The following is a 26,474-nucleotide window of genomic DNA, read 5'->3' on the forward strand; positions in this document are numbered from 1 at the left end:
AATAGACAAAGAAAGCAGATCTGATTCCAGCTCCCTTCACTCCCTTCACATAGTTCACCCCTTGGTTGTCATTATTACTCCATATCCAACCTGTCGCTTTGGAACAAAATACCCTTTTGCTGTTACAGACACATTCTGGTCAGCAAGCTATTAGAAGAGCTTTGTTGGCAATCAGTCATAACTGGAGTCTTAACTTTCAAGTAGCGGCAGAATTTAGTGCCAGAAATGCCAAAATGTGCAGAGAACAATAGAAATAAACAGCCACGAAGACGGCTACATGTCTCACTGCCCACGTTAAGTTCCTGTATTGGAAAAGAGTGATTTGTTTATCAGGCTGCTTCTCCCCCTCCAGGGTGCACATCTTTCTCCCGGCCTCATTACCCCTCATACTAAACACCCTGTTGTGGAGAGGCAGAGCAGCTGTTATAGTGTCTCCCCATCTCCACCACAGCCACAAGTGACCCGTTCCTGTGTGAGCCAGGACAGATGACAGCCCCCGCTGCAGCCTGCACGGCCCCGCCGTGCGCGCGCCGGCTGCAGGCGTCATTGGGATCCAAATCGCGGCTGTGATTGCACTTAATAGCTGATTAAAATGTAATCTCGCCCTCGCAGTGGTACGGATGAAACCGTGTAAAACAATACAGACTTGGTGCGCGGGTAGGATGAGTTAGCACGCGCGCACGCAGAAACAATCTCACGCCGCGTGCACGCCAAGCATCCATTACGCAGCCAGACCATAAATCTGCCCCCGGAATTAAGCAGTGAGCAGTGGCTGATTGCTGCGGCGCTCCCTCCTCACTCTCAGGAATGAGGATAAATGAGCGGTCGGCGTCATGAACAATCCTTTATTACGCCCATTAAGCGCAGGAGCCGCAGCCTTTTTTTTTAATAAAAGAGGGAACGCACAACGCGCGGCCCAGTCCTCACATGCGTGGCCTAGCTGCTTATGGTCCACCGTGACAGTGTTAACACCCCCCACCACCACCGCCGCACATGCATACCATTACCACGTTACCAACCTCCCACCCGGTTGCACAATCAGTGCAGCCGTCTGTGCCCTGCTTGCGACGTGCATCTCTGCAGTGCCTCCACAAGCGCAATATGTTCATCGACACGTTTAATTTTATTCTTTTTACGTAACTTCTGAGTCACTAATCAGGAACTTTGCTGTGTATTGCCTGTAAATCATTCAGCTCGCACCCTCCGAACAACGGCAGCACCAGGTGTCGATAATCAAGATTGGTTTGTTTGCTTGTTGTTGTTGTTGTTTTTTTTGCCCTGCATTAAAATGGCCAGGTGGACTACTGTCACATTCACGTATTCTCCATCAAGAGCACGGGAATGTTACAGCTCATTTAGGGTGCAAAGCCTCAGGTCACATGGACACGTTCTGACAGGTTGGATGTTCATTGACACTGTTTGTTGCCTTCTTCTTTTAGAGGTCACCTGATCTCTGCTGTGTGACAGCAACGTAAGGAAAGATCTTACCACATTTGGCCTGCAGCGCTCTGCTGCCATTTACGGGATCATTATCCTCCATGACAAAGAGTTATTAGGTCATTTCTGCCTTCACTTGTCACACAAATAATGGGATTCAACTTGGCTGGAGACCAGGACAGAGATAAGAACCCAAAGTAAGCTAAGCTTATATACGTGTTATCTCTGAGCCAATACATCCTCATCGCCGTCATTTAACAATAACTTTAGTACATTGGTAGTAGACCTCAAGTGAGCATTTGTTAGACGGCCGAAACTGCAAACCAAGACTGACGTCCCTCTTCGTCGTCCAAATCCAACAACGTGCAGAAGTCGACACATGAAATGTTTGGCTCTTTAGTCCACCTGTCTGGTGCAGGAGTTGTTAAGTGTTTCCGTCTTGCCACTTTAACCCTTTCACAGTGTGTTCAAGTTGCTTGTCGCCTGCGGATGTGTGAGTCCGAGGTCTACTTTCCTAATTCCGGTTTCATAAATGGCAAACGGACCGACACCGAGGACTAAACGGCGGGTTCAAAGGGACGGTTCGACGAAACAAAAGTGTTCAACGTAAATCGTTTGTTTTAAGGGAAATAAAATGATTGATAGGTCCAGATGTGATCCATGTCCTTGTAATTTAAGTGAAGGGCCTAAAAAGAAGTACCTCACTTGTTTGTGTCCCTGAGCAGATTAGGTGACGTTTGATGTGAGTGATGGATTCCATGTGTCTCTCTGGTCTGCTGTCGACAGGTACAGTATTTTTGAGTCTCAGGTTTCCTGCTGAGCATTATTTCTGCCTCACTGTTGCCGCTGTGTAATGAGGACACAGTAGGAAGCACTGAATTGCCTCCAATTTCCTCCCGCTTCCCTTTTTTTTTTTTTTTGTATTGACTCGGGGACCTGACACGGAGAGAGACTCGAGCGGGTCGAGAGAAAACCGAACGAATCGACTTCTGCTAACCTTTCGCTGTGCCGCGAACGGCGCGGCGGGGAGCCTTCAAGCGGATGGATTACACTTGTGATCACTCTCCGACGATAATGTCCTGCCTTTTAATCATGCTTTGTGCCGCTGCTCTTTACAAGGATAAGATTATCATCAGCAACTTCATCACTGTCTCATTGTAAATGCCGTCCTAATTGGACGGCATCGCTTTCCGTTGGAGGCGCTGATCTTATTTACTGCTGTTTGTCCTTCAGCTACGACGGGATTGACTTTTGGATGGCTCCGATTTGCCCTCGCCTGGTCTATGTGCGTGTCTGTGCGTCACACGTGGCAGTACATGTAACGGCTTCCCTTTTTTAACACCACCACAGCTGGAGCGTCGATGGTTGGTTGTGTGAGATGATCGCTTCCACAGGCAGAATGCAAAAGGTGCCACCATTTGCAGCACGTTAGCTTGGCCCCTGTGGTGTCCAGTGCTCTCGCCTCAATGATAGTGTGTGTAATCATTGGCCACCAGCGAGGCCTTGCGGTATATTCTTGCGGCGCCATTTAGTTGCCAGACGTCACCTCCAGCTTTGCTTCCACTGAAACGTTTCACGTGTTGGAATTAGGATTCGAGGTTGAGTTCGGTGCAAAGAAAGCTTGCGTGAGAGTTCAGTCCCCACAGGCTGTCCTCAGTCCTCTGTCCTTCTTGTCCTCTTTGACATTGGCACCATTGACCAAACGTGCTCGCTGTCAGTCCTCCAGGCGCTCTTGATTTTACCGCTCCGCTCCATTGTCAAGTCCTTTGTGGCGGTTGACATTTGTGATGGGACACTAATGACTCTATTTGCCTTGGGTGGGGCGGGGGGGGGGGGGGGGAAGCCGCCTCGGGCTCAATCAAACATTATGTGCATGAATGACATCTTGTTTCCTTCAGCACAAATGCTGCTCTTTCTCCATCTTCCCACACTGCCTGTGGTTAATGGCTAACAGGCAGATCAGTGGGTCCTCGGTGACCTTTTAAAACCCTCCAGGTGTAATATTTGCATTGTCGGAGCTCCTCGAGCCACCGTCTGACCTCTACTCTCATTTCCAAACCGGGCGCTCAGACAAAGAGCGCGTCGGAGGCGGGGAGGTCTGAGGAGATGCCTTTGTTGTGATCACGAGTGCGTCTGGCTTTATGTAAATAGTGCTTATCCGCTGTTAATTGCCTCTGCTGCTAGAATGAGCATATTAAAATGTGAAGGAAACAATTTACTGCTTTGAAATTCTCCCCGGGCCACCGTGAATAAGACCAGCCCGGCATTTGTACGCTTTGCTAGTGCCATCTGCTACCTGTGTCCTCTCATCTGCGCTCTAAAACTTAATGGGATATAGCAGCTAATTAAAGGATAAATCTGGTTCATTACAACTTGGGTTTTATTCGTCTAGCTTTTACTATCTGTCTCTATATTAACAACATTGTAAGTCAAGCTGGCAAACAACCAAGGAGAACAGCAAGGAGACCTAAACCGTCAATTGTAAGGTTTTATTGTATAAAAGAATAAGGGGTTGTAACCGGCATGTCACGTGTTACCACATTACCACCGAATAGAGGGGTATGAGAAACAGTCGACATTCAGGGTCAGTGACAGCGAGATTGATGCGATACGATAAACGTGAACCTGCAGTGAGCAGCACCTCTTGACCCAAGAGGAGAAGGAAAACCATCCTACCAGCTTCTCTACGACATGTGAACGTAGTGTCGACCTCCTCATCAGACTCGTGCTGCAGTTCTTTTGAGGCCAGTGGGTTTGTTGCTGATGAAAACGATGGTAATGACTAAGAAACTAATTGTAAACCGCAACAGAAATGGAGAAGAGCGAAAGTGAAGAGCGGTAGATGCACTTTTGTATGTTTAGTGTAGAAAAAACGTCCCCTAATAAAAGCCCTTTATTTACCGCACGTCCTCTTTGTCTCACTCCGGGATGTTTAGCGGATGTCCATGAAAGTACCCACTCGATTTCCTTCAGTCGGCATATGGATTGCATCATTACTCCTTACAACATCTTTTCACGCCCGCCAGGCCATTTTGCTGATCTGCACAGTACATAGCACCCCCCCCCCCCCCCCCCCCCCATCCCTTACGACCCCCCCCAGCCAATTACCAGTTATCGCCAAGGAGGAAGAGGCTGTTCGTCCATTAGTTATTCATCCACCTCCAAGTGCCGCTTTTACTCTAATTCGATTTTCTCACCCCGTTTTACATGAAAACTCAATCCCAGATAGCAAGATCCGAGAAGTTAAGCACAGAGATTAACTGCACATCTCTAAATCTCTTTAACAAAAATACTCTGCATGTACCATTAACCTTGAACGAGCGCATTGACTTACACTCCGTTTCCCTCACCAGTCCCAGATCGTACATAGCAGCATTTCCTAATCCAGCCGAAATAGGATGCAATTATCTCACATTCAACTGTAATCTGTTGAGGGTTACAGTTGAGGTTCGCAGTGTCATCATTTCATGGGAAAGTGAACCAAAGCAGAGAAGGAGGATACGGTGGAAATGATTACACGGAGCACCTGAGCAACGAGTACCACTGGCTGTTTGAGTATCAGCTGGAGAAGCTGATGCAGCTTTTGACAGACGTGACATCGAGTGGTGGAAGAGTTCATCATCTTCTCTGCCTTCGTCCAGTTGTCCTTACGGCACACGATTGGATAATAAAAACTTGTGAAAAAGGCGGACCATGAATTTCAGAGTGGCTAGAAGGAGCTGATACACTTAGAACGACCCGCACAATAAAGGGAGTACTCCTTCCAACATTGGTGCTCTGAGGAGAAAATTGGCAGAATTTATCAAATGTTCTGTGGGCATAAAACCTCAGCAGCGGCGTGTAACGCCTTTAATGTGAGAAATAGCCCAGGGGGGCCATGTGGAGTGTGTTTTATGTGGTTGGGGGGGTTAAAGGAGGCCTGCACATTGGGTCATGTAAAGACGGTGAGGGGATTGTCAGATTTCCCCAGCGGCTTTCTCTCTCTCTCATGTCATTGGAGCGCTGCGCGAGTCGCTCAGACAGCGCTGGCCGTCTGCTCGTGATTCACGCGCTCGTAAGGCCTCTATTGTAGTGGACCTCAGCCTGTATTTTATCCTGACACTTATTGAAATGAGGCCTTTGGGCTTAAAGAGGAAGCCAGCTGTTTGTTTTGAGAGGATTGTCATGCACACATGAAAACGGAGGGAGTGTTTTTTTTATTCCACGTCTCTACAGGATGCTCCCGTTCTCACTCGTCAACCCTTTTTTAATCTTTTTTAAAATGCAAAGTGATTTTCTTTCGCTGGTTTAAAGAGCCAGTTGATGTTGAGCTTCTTTGTTCACTTGCTCAGAGCGCAGAAGGACAGGAGCCTGGACTCGGTGGTCCAGGCTGCACTGTTTTATGGACTCGGGTGAGCAAAGTGAGAGGGCTGCCATCAATGAAATCTTTTTCATTTTTGAAAATGTTACATAAGTGGTAGTTTTGTGTGGACAATGGACATGAATTCTCACTAACAGGCAAGCCTCTGCTCCTTTGAGAAAAAGCTAAAGCTGCAGGCGTGTGTACGTAAAAACAGAGTCAGCTACGACTTCCAAGACGCGCTCTGGCGCTCGTGGGGGGTTTAAGGGCATGAACCGCGACCTGCAAAACCCCCAGTTGGAGTGCTCACAGACCTTTGATACAGTCAAAGGTCTTGCAAACTGAGGTATACAATAACCCCCCCCAAAAGACTGTTAAAGTAGCAAAACGACAGCTAGCCATGGCTCTGTTAACAAAATCAGCACAACTACCGGGACTCTTCTCTGTTGAGTTACTGATGACATCATTGAGGGGGAAAAAACCTCCCACCTGCCCCCGTGAGCCATGCGTAGCCACTTTAAGTCCTGTCCCGTCTCACTCAGCGTGGGTCGACCTCATGATCACAATTCCATCAGCCTTCAGTTCAGGAGCGGCGGCCCCCTTCATCCGGCCGCGCTCTGCAGCGCTGACAGGCCGCTTTCCCTGAGAAGACGCGGAGGTGGGGGGAAGAATCGACGACTGTAAGCGCTCCACTCCTGGGGCTGGATGACCTACATGTTACGCTTTCTCCATCTGCCCGCGGGCGCACTTAACGCCCCACAGGCTGCCACTCAGACCAGCAGGTGACGGCACGCGGGAGATGCAGACTTGGTGTAACGGAGCATCACTGCGTGTGCAGATGTTAAGCACAACACACCCAAGGTTACACGCGCTGGTTAAATAGCCTCCGATGCTCTTTCTGAGAGCCTGCTTTATTTCCCCGCGTAACCTTCATTCTCAGTTAAAGGGTAAAAGTGAAGACGGACACTTTCTCCTTGTGCGCGAGCCGAAAAAACAGAAACATTTCATTAAGATTCAAAGCGCCACATGCGAACCCTAAAGCATCGTATGCAGTTAATTCGAAGGCATGAAACAGCTAATGAACTATCAGTCTACCGCCGGCGGCCGCTTCTTCTCGCAGGAGAAGCGCATCAATCACTTAATCACCAGTGATCCCCTGCAAGCTGCCGGCAGTGTCTTTGCCTCCACAGAGATGGTCCCTCAGCAGAAGCTGCATCGGATGTGGCTGAAGTTGACATCTTAACAGACAAACTGGAGCCACTTTCCTACCGCTGTCACTACATTCTGCCCCTCGGTCTTATGAGATATTGATGGGAGACATCAGTCGATGAGACAAAGGCACTGATAAAGGAGACGCCTGAGGAGTCCAGCTAAGCTGCTCCGCGTTTGTCTTTTTCGTGCTTGTCCTCACACCTGGAGGAAGCTCCAGATGATGGGACAGGTCACACATGAGGGGACCTTCGGGATTGTGCTTTGCTGTAGGCGACCACTCATAGTTCTACCAACAGCGACTTGCTGCTGAAGTTTCCGAGTGAGTCTGTTTGTTGAGCTCAAAAAAGCTTAAAGCGACGCGTGGTATTTGCTGAGGCGCAGACTTCATGCACTCAGCTGCATCACAAGTGCACACTTTTTGTCTTTGTCAACATGGGACTCTGCCACGGAGAAAAATGAAAAGAAAAAGAGCTTTTGTGCTTTCGTTACACTCCGCTAAGCTGGTTTTCTGCATTTGTTGTGGGAAGCACGGTGGTCGTCTCAGGGGTTTTGAGTGCAAACACATTTCTCTTCTGGCTCTGGCTGCTGCATATCCACGTGCAAACAGCCAGCACATGTGTCCAGTTCTTTCCAACTTCCCTTTCTCCTGATCGTCACCTGGCCCAGTTGTACAAGTAACCATCCCTCGTGAATATTCCCCCGATTTTTGGTGATTTTTCATGTTGACTCATGTGCGTACCGAGCAGTTTTGGCCTTGAATCCCTCGCAGAGCTGCGTTGGACTTGATAAACACAACAGCTGCTAAATAATTTGTTGCAAACAGATTTTGTTTACCAGCAAGTGTTCGCGAATGAGTATGTATTTGCATACTTTGCACGCACACTTGAAGAGGACGGTTGAGGCTAGTGGGACAACATCCGAATATGTGTGAAACTTTTAAGAGGCTACAGCTTGTGCAGAGTGAATGTGGGAGGAAGTGGTGGTTAAATCCAACACAATTAGGGCCCCTTTAGACACGCTAGCTGATGATGCACTTTGCAGAGCTGTCACATGACATCTCGAGGAGCGCGCCGATGGCGGATCTTCACTCCGAGACTGTCTGAGGGCATCAAAGAAGCTGCAGCCGGGCCGACAGAAACCCTTCCCATCTGTCAGATCCTACACAGCCAACTGAGCCAGCGTGTTTGGCTGGAAGGACACAAGGACTGCAGAGCCCCTCGTGCACGGGCTAATGCTAGTTTATATTCTCCTGTTGTTTGGGGGGGATTACTTGTTCCATCTGGCTCTCGAGAAAACCATTTAAGAGAATAAAAAAAAAAAACCTGAACCCGCACCGCCTCTCCTTCCTCCTGACATGTTTCCTCTTGTTTCGTGACGGCTCGCGAGTACCGAGGCTGAGTAGGAGGAGTATGGACTCACTAGAGGGAGAGCTGGAAAATTTGATCATTTATTTTCCGGACTGTCATACGCCATAGGCTGCCTCATTTGTCTGCTCCAACTCCTTTGTTTCCACCGGGCTCCCTGTTGCAGGATTCGCCCCGCGGAGCGAGACAAAGGAAGGAAAATAAGACGGACGGAGAGAGAGGGGGAGAGGTGGAGTCAAAGGCGCTGTATAAGCTAATTATTACATTGTAATGTGTTCTTATAGTGCTCCATGTTTTTTTAATACATTACTTAACTCTAATGTACATGCTGCTGTGTGTAATACCTGCTGACTGGGGGGAAAAATTTGAATTAAAGCCGGTTTGGAGTACGAGGGAACGAGGGACGAGTAACTTTTCCTCTGTCGGAGTGGTGATGACCCACTTTATCTGCAGGTGATTAATGCGATATCGCTACAAACAAAGGTCACATCAGAATGCGGGGAGCGTCCCAGAGCACTAAGAGCTACGGGATTTGTTTATGGTGAAAGGAAAGAAAGAAAGGAAGAAGAAAGATGTTTGTTGTTGTAACTCAGTCTCTAGAGACCCAAATTGATAAATGAGGGTAAAATAGTTGGAATTCAAGACAGATGTTTTATAAAATACAAGACATGCGCAATGCTAGTGCTAATGCATTTAGGGATTTTTTCATTAAAATCAATACTTTAATGCTTTTTAGGTGAATTGTGTCATAGCACGTGCATAAGTGAAGAGTAAGTGGAGCAACATCTGGGGGTGAAAATGAACGCCTCATTTCAAAACTCAATACAAAAGCAAGTGTAATCATGCTTCTGTTGTTATTTTAACAGTTAATCTCAGGTCTTTATACGTTTATACCGACGCGCACTCTCTAAGGTGTTCCACCATCATGGTTTCTCTTCCTGAGAAATCACTGGTGTTAAATGAAGCGATTATTTTCCTTATATGTGCCGGCTGTAGCGCAAATGAGTTTCGGTCTGTGAGAAAATTCTGTTCAATTTGGGAAGATGAGGTTGAACCAGAAGCTGTTTGGGCTTTGAACTGACATTCAGATGTGATTTCATGTGAATGTGCTCCAATGTTATATTCATTCAGACTCGTTATAGATGCATACATCTAGATAGAACTGTAGAAGCAACATGGTGAATTGGCCCCCCGAGCGCTCAATGTTGTCTTTATGCAGCTTATTGTTGCATATTTAGACACTGGAGATCTTTTGTTGGGATCTGACACCAAAGTTTCCCAGTAAAAGGTTCTGACGGATTGTTTTAAATCAACACATTACAGAAGTCATATATTAATAAGTGCTAATGCATGTGGGGGCCCAAGGCTGCGTTCTATTGAATTCCTTCATTTATTTCTCAGTTCTTGGGTTAAAAAGCGTGAATTCAAGTAATTTTCAGCTTTATCTTGTTTTCCCTCATCGGCTTTCAGTTTAATGTCACTGAGCTCAACTCTGGTTATTTGGCTGAGATTAGCTGAACCAGCAATCAATGGCTCTGCTTCCATGCAGTGTTTCCATAGCAACCATCAGCACAAATAAATCACACAAAAATTTACCATTTACCTGTAATAATATGTTGTCCTCTAAAGGTGAATGGGAAGGAGTTGTCCAAGTCCAGCCATGAGGAGACTGTGGAGACATTTCACGCTGCCAAGGACCCCGTCGTGGTGCAGGTCATCAGGCGGACCCCCAGCGGCCGCCCTCAGGAAATCCACGTGGTGGACGTGTGCACTCAGACCGACATCACCTTCGAACACATCATGGCGCTGGCAAAGCTCCGGCCGTCCACCCCTCCTGTGCCTGACGTCTGTCCCTTCCTGCTCTCTGACAGGTGCGTGCATCAGAAATGCATTTGTCAACCTTCTCATCTGCTGTAGCTTCAGGTGTCCCCGAAGTTCTTGGGTCCACCTTCCCAAATACATTAAGGAGAAGAAATGTACTAGGCTGTTGGTTTCTGTAACTGTTATAAGGACCCAAATAAATTACCCTCCACTTTGCAATATGAATCCAAATGTAATGTAATATTTCCTCACCGCAGCTCGAGTGTTTTTGTGTCTGGAAATGAATCCAAGTGGAGTTCTGTAAGCTGATGGTAGCCAAACACTTCAGTATCTACCTGATTCAATTCCTGATATCTGTGACATCCAAACGAAACGATGACGTTCAGTTTAACATGTTTGGTCTGTGGATTCTTGAGCCTATTTAGATTAAACTATTAGTAGCTTCAGGTGCTCAGAGGCTCACTTATAATCAAACTAATTCAAAACAACAATTATAGATTCAGCAAGATCAGTGATATGATATAATTGAACGTATTCTTATTTAATATAATTACATATTAATTTGGTTCAGTGCCTCAAGAGTTTGTCGTGTCGTCCTTGTTTTGACTTTGGAATGTAATTAAGAGGACGGCGGCTTAGTGAGACACGTTGAGCTATGAAGCAGAAATATCAGTTTTCGCAGGATCAGCATTTCGGCAACAAAAACCCATCTGTAAAATATAGATGCATCGCCGAACCATCTGTACAGTCCATAGACCAATATAGATTTGTTTAATGAATGAGCCTCCGAATGTCCTTCACGTCTTCACACCAATATGACAAACACAATAAAGAGGACAGGGCTGATTGTTCCCTGTTAACCATTGGTAACCAATGCATGGGGTTCGTTAGAGTACATCTCATGGGGATGCTGTTGAAGTACAACACCACAAAGATGTGTTTTTATTGTTTATGTGGGACGAAGGCAGAAGAATATGCACAAAAGTGATGTTGAGCGTTTTCAGCATCAGCCAGAGGTTTTCTTTGAGAACAGGGTTCATTATTTTCCTCCTCTGGCCTTTTAGTTTGTATTCTGTTCATCTCAAAGGAGAAGTAAACTGAGAACAAGAAGTTTAGCATGAAGCAGTATCTGGGTTTCCCCCCGTGGGAATGTGAAAATGAGACGAATGGCAATGCAGGAGCTTCCGAAGTCAACATGGTCTCCACAATCATAAAGATATTGAATTCTTCACGCAGCATCTGTTAGTGTAGACCTGCTCTGATTATTCTTTGCCTTGACGGCCGTTATCAAAACCATAAAACAGGATTATTGTCAGTGTTACACATGACCTGATCAAAATCATTGCCACACCTATATATCTCGCCCAATATCACCGTACGGTCCCCCGCGGGGCCTTCTTGCCGTAATTGGAGCTGCTTGGCGTATCCATTTTCACTCATTGAGGTTTTACAAGGTGATTAAAGCCAATGGGCTAATAAAACGCTGAGCAACATGTGCGTCGTGCGCTCACAGGTTACTCACAACCTCGGGGCCGAGCCCAAATGTAATCAACGTGTCCCATAAAACTCACATTTTCGTCTCCTCATCTGCGATCAGGTGCACGATCCAATATCCAGCAGACTTTATTGACGTGGTACATGTTTGTCACACCTTTTTTTGAGGCTACGTTGTAAGCGTGTTCGTTGCACCTTCTGCCAAATGTTATGTGTGTAGTAGCGAAGCATCAAAGTTAAAGCAGTCTGGGTAATCAAAGGGTCCGACAGCTCTTGAACACATCACTCAAAATGTCTTTGTCCACCTTTTATTATCTTGCTGCTCCTCATGTTGGGCCTCACAAAGCCGTTTTGTTCAGTGACTCAGAAGCATAATAGAATTGCACTTATACAATGTGTGTGTGTGTGTGTGTGTGGGGGGGGGGGGTTTGTCTGTCAAGAGGAAGACGCAACTGATGTGGATGTGCCGTGATTAACAAGGGGCTGTATTTTCACCACACACACTCCGGTGGCACTGAAAGCTCTTGACAAATCCTTTATCCTCCCGATTGCAGCAGAGACAAAGGCGAGGGAATCCTGCCACTTAGAGGTACTGAAAGCATTTAGAAAGTGACGCCCATTAACCTCCCTTTTTTCTACCCCACTCCTTGTTTGTCTCCCCCCCCCCCCTGACAGCTGTCATTCCGATCATACAATGGAGCAGGACTACTATGAAGGGACGGGCTACCTGTCCCCCGCTGCAGCCGACGGAGAGAGAACAGAGGAGTTTGAGTACGAGGTAGGAATCACACTGCTTCATTGAAGCGTATCGCTGGTGTTTATTGCTGCGTGTGTTTGCAGAACATTACCCAACCTTGCCGTGCAGTAATGCCCGTGTGTGTGTGTGTGCACCAGAAGTCACTGTAGAGGGTTAGCGCGTATCACCAATAAAAGCCACAGTGGCTGTAGGTGTTTAAGGGTTACGGTTACGAAACAGTGGTGGCTCATGTATGTTGGACTCAACCGTTTACCGCTAACCAAAAAGTTTGAAGATGAAGTCCTGAAAACTGCACCGTTGTGTAGAAAAAAAAAAAGCAAAGACACGCGTGACCTCCCCACCGCATGGACACACACTCCCTTAAAACTCCGTATTTAATGATGCTTAGCAAACGGTCCCAAACACCAATTGACTCCACGGGCGGACCCCCAGGGGGACAGCAGCGGTAAACGATGAGCCACATCCAGGCAGGAGATGATGAGACGCCTCCGCGTTTGTACCTTTTTGTCTACGAGGCAAAAAGAGGAAATTGAATTCCTTCACACAGCGACGTCGTTACCTGAGACCCACTAATTGTTTTCACAACTCTGGGAGAAAAAGCCGGTGAGTGCGAGTGTGAGCTTGATCACATCCAATTACAGTGAAGTGTGCGTGATAGCTGCGAACGAGAAAGAAACACACTCCTTTGCCCGTGTGTCTCCGGTGTAATCCGAGTGTCGTGTCGGTGATGTTTCTCTGACACATACAGATGGATACATGCTGATGAACACATTCAGGCGTGATGGGAAGAGACAAGCAGGCTTTGTCTCCGCTCTCCTTATTTCTAAGTCACTGAGGTGGGAGCATATCGCCAGCGAGGGTCCGACCGGCCTGATGTGTGATGATTGCTCGCCCCTCCCTTATTCCGATTTGCTTCGTTTGAATTTGTTCTGGATGCTTCCACTCACTGAGCTTCGCCGCTTTCTTTACATCCCTGAGATTTGTGCACCCGCCTGAATCCCAGTGCCAAATTGGAACAAATATAATGAATTAAAGCCTCTTAATGCGTCATCGCTCTTAACACGTTCTATTCTTTTTTATTTCATGCTGTGTGGGTTGAATATCAAGGCGTCGTGGCTCCGCTGTAGGTCAACTTAAAAAGCTGCAGGGATGATGTAGACCAAAGCTGCAAAGCCACTTTGAGAGCCGACCTGATCCTCACTCCCCGCCGAAGGAGGCGAAAGAGAATAAAAGGAGGCGTTTTTTTTTTTTTTTTTTCTTCAAATCACTTTTTGTTGAGCTGAAAAACGCACAGCGGGTGAGAGAAGTCGGCCATCACATCACAGAGAATCCATCTGAATCTAATTCACCTCTCCGAAGCACCAGGACCGTGATGTTTCTGCTTTGGGTGAACAACACGTGAGCGTCGTGCAGCCCTCTGGTTGATGAGGTGGAAACGTGCCAGATGCCACCCTGAAGGCATGACGCGTTTCTAGCATCCTATTTATTTTGATATTGGGAAGTTGTTTAGCATCGTGATGAATAACTGTCACTTTTAATAATTCCAGCCACACGATACGCCACATTCTGCTAGTTTGCATCCGATCTAAATCAATCAGACTCTCTGCCAGAGCAGGGAGACGTTTTCGGCTAAACGGGTCTGATGGAGCCGGTTTGCCTCCTGGAGAGCACGTCAGACCCAGTTAGAAACCGGCCGGTGACGAGTATTTAGCAGAGATGTAGCTATGTACCACTTGTGCTGTCTCTCTTAAAAACGGATGCAGGTTGATGGAGCAGCGTTGCCGATGGCGTTCAACGGAAAGTGATTCAAATGTAACCGTGGTACAAGATCAGAGAAACGCTAATGAATCAGTTAACTAGGTTTTTACAAGAGCACAGAGGCAGAGCGTCGCCGTCACTTCAATGTAGCAACACATTGGCTTCTGAAGTGATTACATCCAAATGCAAAGCTAGCGTCCGTAAAGTTTCACAGCAGATCATTAAAACTACCTGTAAAAGAGTTTCTAGCTACAAAATCTTGTACACGGAGAATGATGCTGATTTGATTTTAAAAAAAGGGTCAAGAAATGTCATTAGCAAATTTTACATGTTTGTGTAAATTACTCTAATTTTCATTACATGAAATGTATATGTACATATATATTTATATTTTCCTGTAGAACAGTATATGTGTTTAATAGGGATTTTTCTGAGTGCATCTCCCTCCAGCACCGTGTCTGTCCCTCAAAAACCTCTTTGAAATAAGTCCCACTTAAGAAGCCGGGCGAGGAGCATTCAAGCGGAAATATAAAGTATATTGAATCTCAGTTCATTTAATTGAGCATTCTGTAGAAAAGGCAATGGAGAATTTCTCTGCCACTCCAAAAACGGAACAAGCCATAAACTCTCCGTCCTCTTTCACGGTGGGCTTATTTTGATTAATAAAAAAATTAGCAAGAATTTCACACAGAAACCTCACACATTTACTACAGACGCTTGATGTGTGTGTGACCACAACGCCGCGTTAGTAACCAATTCCTTTGATTGCTTCTTCAGAACTAACCGACACCAAAGTGTCCAAACTCCGAGATAGTCTCTGCTCTCCTGCGGTAGCCATCCACGCATTTGTGAGTCATTTTCAATTACTGGTAATCAAATGCTGCATTATTATGACAACATCCAATGCTCTTTGATGGCGGGTGGCAATCTTCCCCTAATCACGCCATCGCAGTCCTTAATTTACTGTCGCCGCGCTGCAATCTCCCGCCTGAGAGGCAGAGAGCTCGTCTGGAAAATGGAAGGAAAAAAAAAATCCGGAGGAGAGATGGAGATTGGCGAATGCACTTTTGATGCATCACGAGACAGCCTCCTTTTACCGAGGCACCCGAGTGTGGGTGTGTGTTTTCTGTGCACAATATTGTCTTTAAAGCGACGACGCAAAAGGGGACATCTGGTGGAGGAAAAGGCTCAAGTAAGCCTGCTGCACATGCAAGAAACAGTTCAAAGGTTCAACCGACGTGCCATAATCGTAGCCATCTATCTTATCGGATCCTTTAGCCACAGGTCTGCTACGCTATATGTAGCCATTAATTAGTCCGAAGTAAACCGCAGAGCCACGTGGAGATGACGTACTACCGCCTCACACCTCTGCACGGCCGCCTCCTCAGCAACACATTTGTGTGGTTTATTTTTAGACAGTTGTCACAGGACATTGCTATATTCCTCACGGTTATCCAACAACTTCTCCCGTGACATTAGCATGCGAGACATGCGCCGTCTCCGCGGGTTGCCATTACCTCCGCGGCGGCTTCGTTGCATCAGATGAGCCGCTTTGAAAACATTTCAACCAACAAAAATGGGGGCGGCTCATTAGGGACATTCTTTATGTGGCTGATTTTTTTTTTTTTTTTTTTCGGCTTTGTTCAGGTAGCCGGCGCCAACACTTTTCACGATGTTTCCTAAAGATATCAGCCGGGATTTTAAATCGTCAGCGCCGCTTCTGAGACAGTCAATTAAAGATCGGAGCTCCCCGTCAGGTGGAGGCTGTCGTGAAAGATAAAACAGTTTGACTCCACTCGTACTTTTTCCCCACCGCGTCTCGGCGAATAGGAGTGCTCTGCCAAACGTGTGTAAGCACAAGGGTTGATGGAGGACGATGGAGGAGTTACTCCTGTGTGTTTGAGCGTGCCGGCTGCCTGGTCCAAAAGCACCTCAATGACCTGTCAGTGTGTGAGAAGGCACAGGCAGAATGAAAGTAGTGTCGGGGGAGAAGGAGGACATGTGAATTGAGCCCAAAGGATGTTTATGTGCGTGTGAGAGGAAGGGGGGGGGGGGGGTAATAAACAGCTTGAGAGGAGTAGCCAGAGGCCGCAGGTGGCGACTCTCTGGCCTTTGCTCCATCCCGCCCACATCTATCGGTGGTCACTTTGCCCCCACCCCGCCTACCCTGGTACCATTCCCAAAGCCCTGACACATGTGACACGTGTAACCAGCCTGCCCACACGTGTCCCAGAGGAAACAAATCTGTTTCTGTGTGAGGCCCCAACCAGAACCCTCCATCCTCCTCGCCGCTGCTGCTGAGCGCCGCTGTGTTTCTGCTCTAATGAAGACTTCGGGAGGCGAGCGCCATTTCACACTTGATTCCCTCCAACGCCCCTTGATACGTTTCGGCATTTGGAGACGGCGTGCAGGCTCCTGCCGTTTAGTGTTTGGCTCAAAGTGGTTCGTGCGAGCTTTGGGAAAATTGGTCGGTCACAACCTACTTCAAATATTACATGGGCCATTTTCTCAAGTTCCAGCAATCTCACTTTCTGTTATGAACTTAAATGAAGAATTTGTGTACTTTGCGGTCTTTCAAGAGACATGTGGGACATTTTACGACCACTGATTTGAAAGTCAATAGTTTGTGTATTTCTGCTCGAGGGAAGATGAGGAATACTTTAGTGCTGCAACAAATATGTTTATTCCGTGGCATTAGCATAATTATAGTTTATTTATAGTCTAATACTCGACAACTTGGCAAAGGCTTGAAAGAAAAATAAATACTTGAGGTCCTCTGGCATTTATCAAAGCCCCCACTGATCAAACTTTGAGCTGAGAATGTCTTTCATGATCAAACACTTTCAGACTCCAAAAACCACACAGACGGGAGTTTGCAATCCCGACTCGATGAGCATCTCAAAATCAAGCGTGATGTTGTGCAGACATTTGAAGAACATTATCTGATCTTCAGCCGAGCGGCAACTTAGTCTTTGTGTATTCACTTTTTGTACAGCAAGATTCACTGTAACTGCATCGAATATATTTGAAGTTTCCGATCAGTTTGTTTGTTTCCCCCGTTAAAGGTTACTAAGGTCATCGAGGTCAGCAAAGCAGTATCACCGCATGTTGGTTAAGTAGCTGTTCTGGAGCTTTCAGTCGTGGAATTGTATCACATTCATGCTGTGAGAATTTCTCGTCAACCTTGGCTTGAACTTTTCACAAAAGTGGAAATTGCGTCAACAGAAATGATGAAATATCTTGAGAGTCCATCTACTAAGAACCCTTGTGGTTGTCTTTGCTTCGGGGTCAGTCGGTGCACCTCTAGTTTCCCACTGAATTATATCAAAATTACTGGTTGAGTTTGCCAAGAAATCTGGAATATACATTCCGCCCTCAACTAATGGCATGCCCATCAGCTTGAGCTGTACTCGGTAAATATCAGCATCATCACGTGTAGTAGTGCAGACTCTTGTCTTGTTGTTATGTGGTCCTCTTCCCCTCTTATCCACACAGGAAGTGGAGTTGTGTCGACTCAACAGCCAGGAGAAGTTGGGTCTGACTCTGTGCTACAGAACAGATGAAGAGGATGATGTAGCCATATACGTCAGTGAGGTGAGTAGATGATGTCCCCCTTGAAGATGAAGATCTCCAACTTGGTTTGAAGAATCATTACCTTTCAAAGCTCAAGCATTTGGTTTGCGAACGCCGTAAAACGCAGGATAGTCTGCGTTTGGATTTTCCCTGCTATGCTTTGCTGTCAGATGAAGAATAATAAAGAATAATCCAAAATAAATGTATCCATCTCCTGCTCGCTATTGTTTTGGCCAATCCCACCAGTTAGGACTGCCAGCTGAAAGAAATGAAATAAGAATACTCTGGGGGCAAAAGGTGTATGCACATTCCCACATTTACACATCATACGCTGCTGTGGAAACCGTTATCTAGATTACTGAGTGCCTCAGTTCGCCCAAACAACCGGAGAAGCTGCTTTTTCCGAGACTAAATCAATTGTGGCATTTGATATTCATCTTCAAATGTATGATTTACTAAGTATTCAAGCAAAGAAGATTGTTCCATTGGGAACAGCGTATAAAAATAAAACGCTTTTTGGTTTGGCAACGTTCTCACTGCAACACTACGTCGTCAGTACGTATGACTGCCATGACAGATAAAAAGACACTTCCCGGTCTTGTTGTTGGCATGTTTACTAAGTTTACTCTTGCGTCCACTAATCTCCCAGTTGTTGGATGCATACAAATTTCTTTATTCCGTGCTGCTCAACTTTGTCTGCTTCGTTTGAAGTTGAGTCGGACCCTGCGAGGTGTTCGCCGTGAGAGCTGAGCTGAATATAAATCACTTTGGTCCGTGGCTCTCGGCAGCATCCTTAAGCGTTCGTACGGCAAAGAAGTAGGACTAAGAGGCGTGTGCTGCATTTAGATGAGGCGGCTGAATGTCACTGTATTCAGGATGAGTTAAAAAAAAAAGGTGTTACTCTGATCTCGCATGAGTAGCCAGAACACACAAACATGGAGTTAAGAACAATGCAAGGTCATTTTAAAACAAAGCTTCATTTCACAACTTTGTTGCCCTTTTTCTCCGTGTTAGTTCAATTCTACTCCTTTTGTTCCCGTCGTACCAGCACAGTGGTTGAATAATTCAGAAGAACAAGCGCTGAAAGGTACATTTCCTTAGGTTCATCCATTTGATCATCCAACTGTTTAGTTCTATGGAGGAGCGCAGGGGGCCGGAGTCCGTCCCAGCATGCGTAGCTCAAAGAGGCATCGGTCAAAAAGGCCGAGTCTTTGCTGGACAGGTCACTAGTTTGCTGAAGAGCCAACAGACAAAATCATTCCATTTTCTTCACCCGAAGATTGGAGATCTCTCAGGGTTTGGGTTCTCCCTCTATTCAACCCCCCTAAGATTCCATTCCACTTCCTCTCTCGCCTCCATCTGTGTCCGGTGACTTCCCTCCCAGTTTAATGAGTGTCCCTCTGTGTAGGAGTGGACTATCATGAAGACGGGGACCACAGCACTTCCCCATATCCACAAGTCCCGCCCCTGTTAGGACAGAATGGAACGAATGGCCCTAGACACCGATTGATTGAGTGTCCTGCCCTCTTGTCCATTGTTCATCGTGCATTGAGGCGCAGTTACATGCTGTAAATGCTTTATGCAGAGGCTGATGATATATTAAAGCTGCGAGAATATTACAATTAAGGCGGGCACAATTGTTTTTGGTGATTAAGGTGATCTTTTTGACAAAGATCTTCAATTTCCATGGCGATGTGTTCAGGCAGGTTGGTTGAAAGTGTTGTTTTGTGTCCCCCTCTACCTTCCCAGATCAGTCCAAACAGCATCGCAGCGAGAGATGGACGCATCCGAGAGGGGGATCGCATTTTGCAGGTACGGCAGTTCTCTCACTGACCCCCCTCCACACCAGCTCTCATTAGATTTCAACATAGTTTCAACTTTTCGTTTCGTCGCACTCCACCAGCGTCTCCCAGCACGAGCGCCCATCCGTATTTAATGGCTGTACATTTAAAAAGGGGGAACTCTTCCCCCCGCTGTGCCGGTTATAAGCTGAGAACTGCCCCCCTGGCTACTGCCTCAGCACCAACAGGGGTATTCAGCTCACTGCCTCCTGATGACTCTGATCGGCCCCCAGCTTCATCTTCAGGCCTGAGAGTCAGAGGAATTCTGCTGCAGTCGTGCTGCCTCTGTGTGTGTGTAAGGTGTCATACAGGTAACAGCCGCTAATTGTAATGGCAAAATAAGCGTTATTACATTTTTATGACATAATTGGCCGTTTCGCAGTCAACATTTTCTTGAAGCGGTGTGTTCAGCCACCTGATGAATACACATTTTAAACTATGTGTTGGTCACCTTCATTTCCTCAGAGAAACATAGAGCTTATTTTTAGCTTGCTTAGCATCTAACTGAACACCTGGCACTTAGCAAGCATAGCAGTGTTCCCCGCCTTCCCAGGTGTGTCAAACCCAGTCAGCTGCTGCTGCCATGGAAACAAAAGTGACGTGAGCTTTAGCTTAAGATGGGATCTGTCATTTTACAAGTAGGCAGCGGAGCGACTGTGGGTGAGTGGGGAGCACGGTCGTCCTCCAATCAGAGGGTTGTCGGTTCGATCCCAGGCCCGGCTAACCCGCATGTCGATGTGTCCTTGGGCAAGACACTTAACCCCAACATTGCTCCTGTAGCTGCGACTACAGTGTGTGAATGTTAGTTAATGATGGCAGGTGTCACTGTGTATGGTTCTCCTGCCATCAGTGTATGAATGGGTGTGAATGGGTGAATGTCATGTAGTGTTAAAGCGCTTTGAGTGGTCGGAAGACTAGAAAAGCGCTGTACAAGTACAGTCCATTTACCATTTACCATTTACTATTCTAACCTGAGTGATCTAACTATTCATGGAGAAACAGTCGGACTATGGAGATAATGTATTTTAATTGATGCAACATCACCTTGTGAGGGGAGAAACAGGATGTGCAAGTGATTATTTCAGGGGCAGATGCATGAGCACTGTTTAATTTCGTCTACCGGTGTCCATGTGGTGTGACGGATTTAAGCCAGAGGACGGAGTGTGTGTGTGTGTGTGTGTGTGTGTGTGTGTGTGTGTGTGTGTGAGGCAGACCAGTCCTCTGGCACTATTATCCACCAGTGACAGGACCATTACTCTGCCTGCGAAAAGATGGACGCTCCCTGTCAGTGGGCAGTTAATTGTGCGGCGAGATGCATGTGTGCCGCCGGATACCAGTTCCGGGGGCCACTGTCCCATTCATAATCACTGCCTCGTCCCGTTTAATATCAGAGAGCATCAGTGTTCACAATTTCCTGTGAGGAAAAAAATGCATTATTGTGCAGTGCAACTTTTATTGTGGTACTTTGTTTTTCTTTAGGCCCTTTGTGTGGAGGTCATTAATTCGGCCTCAGTGTGTGTGGATACATATGGGCCCGTGTTCCAATGTTTTCATTACGTGTTTGCTTGCTTGCGTCCGACTAAGTCGTGGGCGTGCTGACCGTGTTTCCATGTCTTCCTCAGATCAATGGCCAAGATGTACAACACAGAGAAGAAGCAATGGCCGTCCTCTCCAATAACGAGAGCAGGAACATCGTCCTGCTGGTGGCCCGACCTGAGATGCAGGTTAGAAATCGCCACCGACTCAATCACCGACTGTTTGGCACGGGGGAAGAAGGAACGGAACGCACAGATTACAGCCCCGGGGGTTCCTTATTTGCATTATATTTGCTCAGAGTAAACCTTAGCAGCCCGCGGTGGCCAACCGTCCCCTCCACGTGGAAGCCACCACCGAGACGCCTCATCATGTTTTATTTTTATGCAGCGCCACTGTAATTGACTTCCAACGGTACGCCATAAAAGCTAATGGCATGCTAATGTGGAGTGAGTTCAGGCCCAAGGCCGATGGCGAATAAGCGAAGGCACTCTGCCGCAGTGCAGCGGAGCCGTAGTAGACTCTTTGTAATTAAATGTTTCCCTCGGTAGGAAATCGTAGGTCTTCAGAAATGGATCCCATTTGGCTCACATGGAGCAGACAAACTGAAGATGGGTGGTTTGAGACAAAAAGGTCAAAGGTGGCGGTCTCGAGTCCACTGGCTGGATTTTAAGATCGTAATGTATGTTTTAAAGATGAGGGGTGGCATTTTGTTGGTTAAGTAGGGAGTAAGTAGGTCCTACTTGTTGAGGCTTCCTGTTCCATATTTTATTACCATGCCTGCTTTTTATCCGTCAGAAAATCCAATTCCGGATGCCTAACTAAATTATTTGTTTTGAGACATCACATGGCCTTAGACAGAGACAAATCACACCAGCTCCTTCCTCTTTCCTTCTCCATTCACATGTAGCTGGAGGAGGCCTGGCTGGATGATGAGCACAGCGAGTTCCTGGAGCAGCTGAAGATGGAAATGTTAGAGGAACAACAGAGAGAGGAGATGGAACTGGCCGCCCTACAGGAGGAGCAGGAGAATGAGCAGGTCAGACAGCGTCGCATTGCTGGGTTATCGAGTCAAAAGTTGTTGACTGTTCAAATAATACAGCCCATAAAGAATGGATGAGTCCAAAAGCAATAGAAGTAATATTATGAATGCCATGCCACGAGTAATGAATAAATCAATAAGTACACTATATTATTCACAGTCCATATTAACTTTATTAACAAATGTATTGTTGTGAAAATAAGCTTTGCCCTTTGAGTTGATTACTACCGAATCTCCAGAGCCCCAAAAAACTGTATTTGGGACAATTCTAAAAAGAATGAATATGAATATTTATGTAAGGGGACCGTTGAACCATTTAAATGAGAAACATTAGAAAATCAGAACTTTGAATTTGGTTTTGTAGGGAAAGTAGCACGCTAAAAAAAAAAATCCATGTCAATGGAACTACAAAGACATGGCGGAGAGGGAACAATCCCTGGAGTACAAGAGCAGTATAACAGGAAATGTAACCCTTCAGGAGAATGCGTCGGCCTCCTTGAACCCTTAATCAGAAAACCACACAGAGTTTAAGAACAGACCCCCTCTCATTCATTCATTCATCCAACCATTGACTAGTACTGTATGTATGTGTGTACCGGTACGTACGTATGTATGTATCATTGGTAAATGTTTAATCACTTAACACAATTCACAAGCATTCACATTTTATACAAGTTGGAATAATCTAAACATATATTTATTATTTACTGGTAAGTTTACAGCAAGCGTGTCCCTTTGCTACATATTGTTTGCTTTCTATCCCCCTTTGCAATCTGTATCTAAAAAAAAAAGGACACTTCTTTAAAGAATCCTATGTGGCTCATCACAACAAATTAATCAGAATTGTCATAATGTTGCATGATTTCAGGATGTTCTCGTTTCTTATTTTCAGACAGCAGACGATGACAAGCCCACCTGCTCCACACTTCACCATAATCGTATAAAAGACAGAATGGAGAGCTCAGAGGAAAATGTCCTGGCACACATTCAGAAACGTTTGTCGCAGTGCCTGAGAGACAACCGGGACACCGGCTCCACGCGGCCGGAGGACCGAGAGGATGAGGACGACGATGAGACAGGCGGGGACCGATTCCAGCAGCTCTTGGAGCTCAAGTGTCAGATACGCAACAGCGGTGAGTACGACGTGTTCTACAGCCGCCGCAGCACCATCGAGTGCAGCATCGGGGAGCCGGCCGGCGTCCAGCGCGAGCTACGCATGCTCAACGAGGAGCTGCGCAGCATCGAACTCGAATGCCAGAACATCCTGAAGGCCCACAACCTTCGTAAAGGCCAGCAGTCTCCCTCCGCGGGCCACGCGGCGACCAAAAACCAAGGTGACCCGGCGAGGGGCAAGCTGGCTGAGATGAACGAGAGGCTGGAGAAATCGGACAAGGACAGCTCCAGCGCCTACAACACGGCCGAGAGTTCACGCAGCACTCCTCTGGCGATGGACCGCTCCCCGGAGCACTCGCTCCAGAGACTGGTCAGCCTTACCAACCAGAGGAACCTGTGCAGCGGCCTCGCCACCGGCCCGCCCCTCAGCCCGAGCCCTGTCCTTGTCCCCGTCCCAGAGAATAGAAGCAGCCCTGACCACAGCGATGCCCCCGAGTCGAACCAGACTGCCGAGGAGGAGGGCAGGCCGCTGGCCTCCCATATTCCCTACTTCTCTCCATCCCACAGCTCCCAGCAGAGGCAGGTCAACATCCCGGCACATGCCAGCCACTACCAGAGCTACATGCAGCTGATCCAGCAGCGCTCAGCCGTGGAGTACGCCCAGAGCCAGCTCAGCCTGCTCAGTGTCTGCAAGGAGCCTCAAAGGCCCGTTAACGAGCCCAAGATGGAGTGGAAGGTCAAGATCCGCAGCGACGGCACGCGCTACATCACCAAGAGGCCCGTGAGAGACAAGATCCTGAGGGAGCGAGCCCTGAAGATCAAAGAGGAGCGTAGCGGGGGGATGACCACGGATGATGATGCAATGAGTGAGATGAAGATGGGGCGCTACTGGAGTAAAGAGGAGAGGAAGCAGCACCTGGTCAGGGCAAAAGAACAGAGGAAAAGACGAGAGTTCATGCAGCGCAGTCGGCTGGAGAGCTTGAAGGAGAACCCTCAGAGCAGCAGTGAGGGACGCAAGGAGGTCAGCATCATAGAGCTGAGTCAGAAGAAGATGATGAAGAAACGCAACAAGAAGATCCTGGACAACTGGATGACCATCCAGGAGCTGATGACTCATGGCACCAAGGCCCCCGAGGGAGCCAAGGTGCACAACGCCTTCCTGTCCGTCACTACTGTATAAAAGAAACACACGTTCTACCCCGTGCGGTATAATATACTTGCCTCGTTCAATGTGGCGTTTTTATGAGGACGACCGGAATATTTTTCACACTTTGTAACCCAAAAGGCATTTTGTAAAGAATTTATCAGTGGGGTCATGGCATTTTCTTCATGTTTTTCAGTATGGTTTTTCACATGAAAAAAAAAAAATCACATTTTTCTATGAAACGATGACTATATCATTATTTTATTACTTCGCTCTAAACATTTTTATCTTTTCAATTCTATTTTCATATTTATGTTTTAACTATATCCTCAAATGGTTGTATGAGCGTACGAAGAAAAGGAGTTTCTGTACACTTGTCAATTCCAACACAGAAAGAATCTCCTGCCTTTCACTTACGTTTGTAGATCTACTTAATCGTTAAAGCAGAAACCAGTAACTCCATCAATGTTGTCAAGAGGCAGTTGATAATGTTTCAGACTGTCAGTGCTTTAATGTGGACTAAAAGTTTGATATTCACAAAGAATAACCGTTGATTATACCGATAACGTGAAATAGATTATAGATTAAGTGCATTTTACTTAAAACAAATAAGTTAAAATAAGGGACAAATTTCGACATTAAAAAGGGAAAACATCTTACATTCCAAATCATTAGAACGTATAACTTGTATCTGGTAAAGGATTGACCATAACTACATCAAGATTGGGTTGAATTTGGGAAATCTGAATGAATTTACCATTCATCCAATCATCTGAGCCAGTGTTTCACCGTACTGCCATTTCTCTTTTAGGGGAAAGAAATCCTTGGATTTTTACATTATTGAACATTTTAGATGTTATAAGTTCTGGTTTCTGTTAAGTCAAATATATTTTGCTCATTTTTAAAAACATGTTAAATTCAACACCTCCCATTACAATTAAACTCCACATCTCTTACAAAGATACAAGAAACAATAGGAGGTAACACACCGTGTGGCCACAGGGTTTATGTATATTGTACCTACAGGATTCGGTGGTGTAAATGAACACAAACGTCCCGAAACACTCGGCCTCATTGAAAGAGTTCTGTGTAGCATTTGCAGCTTTGGGTAACTTTCATTTTGTATTCAATTTTTATTTCTGACTTAATATTTGGAGTGTCTACATATTCAACATCATATGGACCCGCTCATAGCTCTTACAGTATTTAACATTATCCGCATACACCTTTACTCAGCCAGCCTTAAGAGCAAAAACTGAATCGATGATACGTTTGTGTAGCAAACTGAGTTCATACACAACTAAACTGTCTCTCAATATGTGTATTATTCAGCCTTATTCATACATTGTGTAATTTGAGCTTTTGAGCAACTGGGAAGCATCATAAATATATAATGGTTACTGATTCATGTTTGCAGTCACATTGAACACGTGTTAGGGTGATTGCCACTGAGCAGGACTCAGAAACACAGCATATAAGGTCATTGACAAACTAAACTGGTGAAAAGAATGGGTTTCATTTAACAACAGACTTTATAATCCCGTTACATGTACAGTATACTCATTCTAAATTCCCCATTTTTAAGTGAAATATTGTAAACTCAAAATTTCCAACCAATCTCTGTATTTGTTTAGGGTCAATGTCAATGGTCTAATTTTAAAGTAATGCGTAGTTGGCACATTTGTAGCCGGTAAAATGTGTGATAATGGTGATCTTTGCAAAAGGAATGATAATAAATTGTTTTTATTGGTAAAACTTAGCTCAGGCTCACGTCTTTTATTTGACAGAGACATTTGTGGAGCACAGAAAAGACGGCGCTGCGTCCTTTGGACTGTGTGGGGAAAGCGTTCAGCAAAGGTTTCAACACATACAGTCCCTCGGTAATTAAATTAAGTTATTAATTAAGTTCTAAATTTGTTTCTAACTTGACCCATGGAGCGGCTGGTGAGAACGCTGTGAAAGCAGCAATCCGCTGAGAGCTTCTGAATGCTTAAACAGTACCAAATCTCTGACAAGTCAGTCGGGTAAAATGAAATAAGAAACACT

General features: G+C 46.1%; 1 protein-coding gene across 2 annotated transcripts in view; it reads left to right on the top strand.

The window, feature by feature from the left end:
• The window catches only part of LOC120809565 (PDZ domain-containing RING finger protein 4), an 87,582-nt gene extending 61,395 nt beyond the window's left edge, over nucleotides 1-26,187 (top strand). For both annotated transcript variants that reach the window (XM_040163460.2, XM_040163461.2), the window contains 7 exons: nucleotides 9,982-10,223; nucleotides 12,343-12,445; nucleotides 17,678-17,776; nucleotides 19,505-19,567; nucleotides 21,219-21,320; nucleotides 22,040-22,168; nucleotides 23,064-26,187. In XM_040163460.2, the coding sequence (XP_040019394.2) occupies nucleotides 9,982-10,223; nucleotides 12,343-12,445; nucleotides 17,678-17,776; nucleotides 19,505-19,567; nucleotides 21,219-21,320; nucleotides 22,040-22,168; nucleotides 23,064-24,464 (2,139 nt within the window). In that variant the 3' untranslated portion in view covers nucleotides 24,465-26,187. The remainder of the gene's footprint in view (nucleotides 1-9,981; nucleotides 10,224-12,342; nucleotides 12,446-17,677; nucleotides 17,777-19,504; nucleotides 19,568-21,218; nucleotides 21,321-22,039; nucleotides 22,169-23,063) is intronic.
• The last annotated feature ends 287 nt before the right edge of the window (nucleotides 26,188-26,474 follow it).

This window comes from Gasterosteus aculeatus, chromosome X (genome assembly GCF_964276395.1).
Source record: "Gasterosteus aculeatus chromosome X, fGasAcu3.hap1.1, whole genome shotgun sequence".
NCBI lineage: Eukaryota > Metazoa > Chordata > Actinopteri > Perciformes > Gasterosteidae > Gasterosteus > Gasterosteus aculeatus.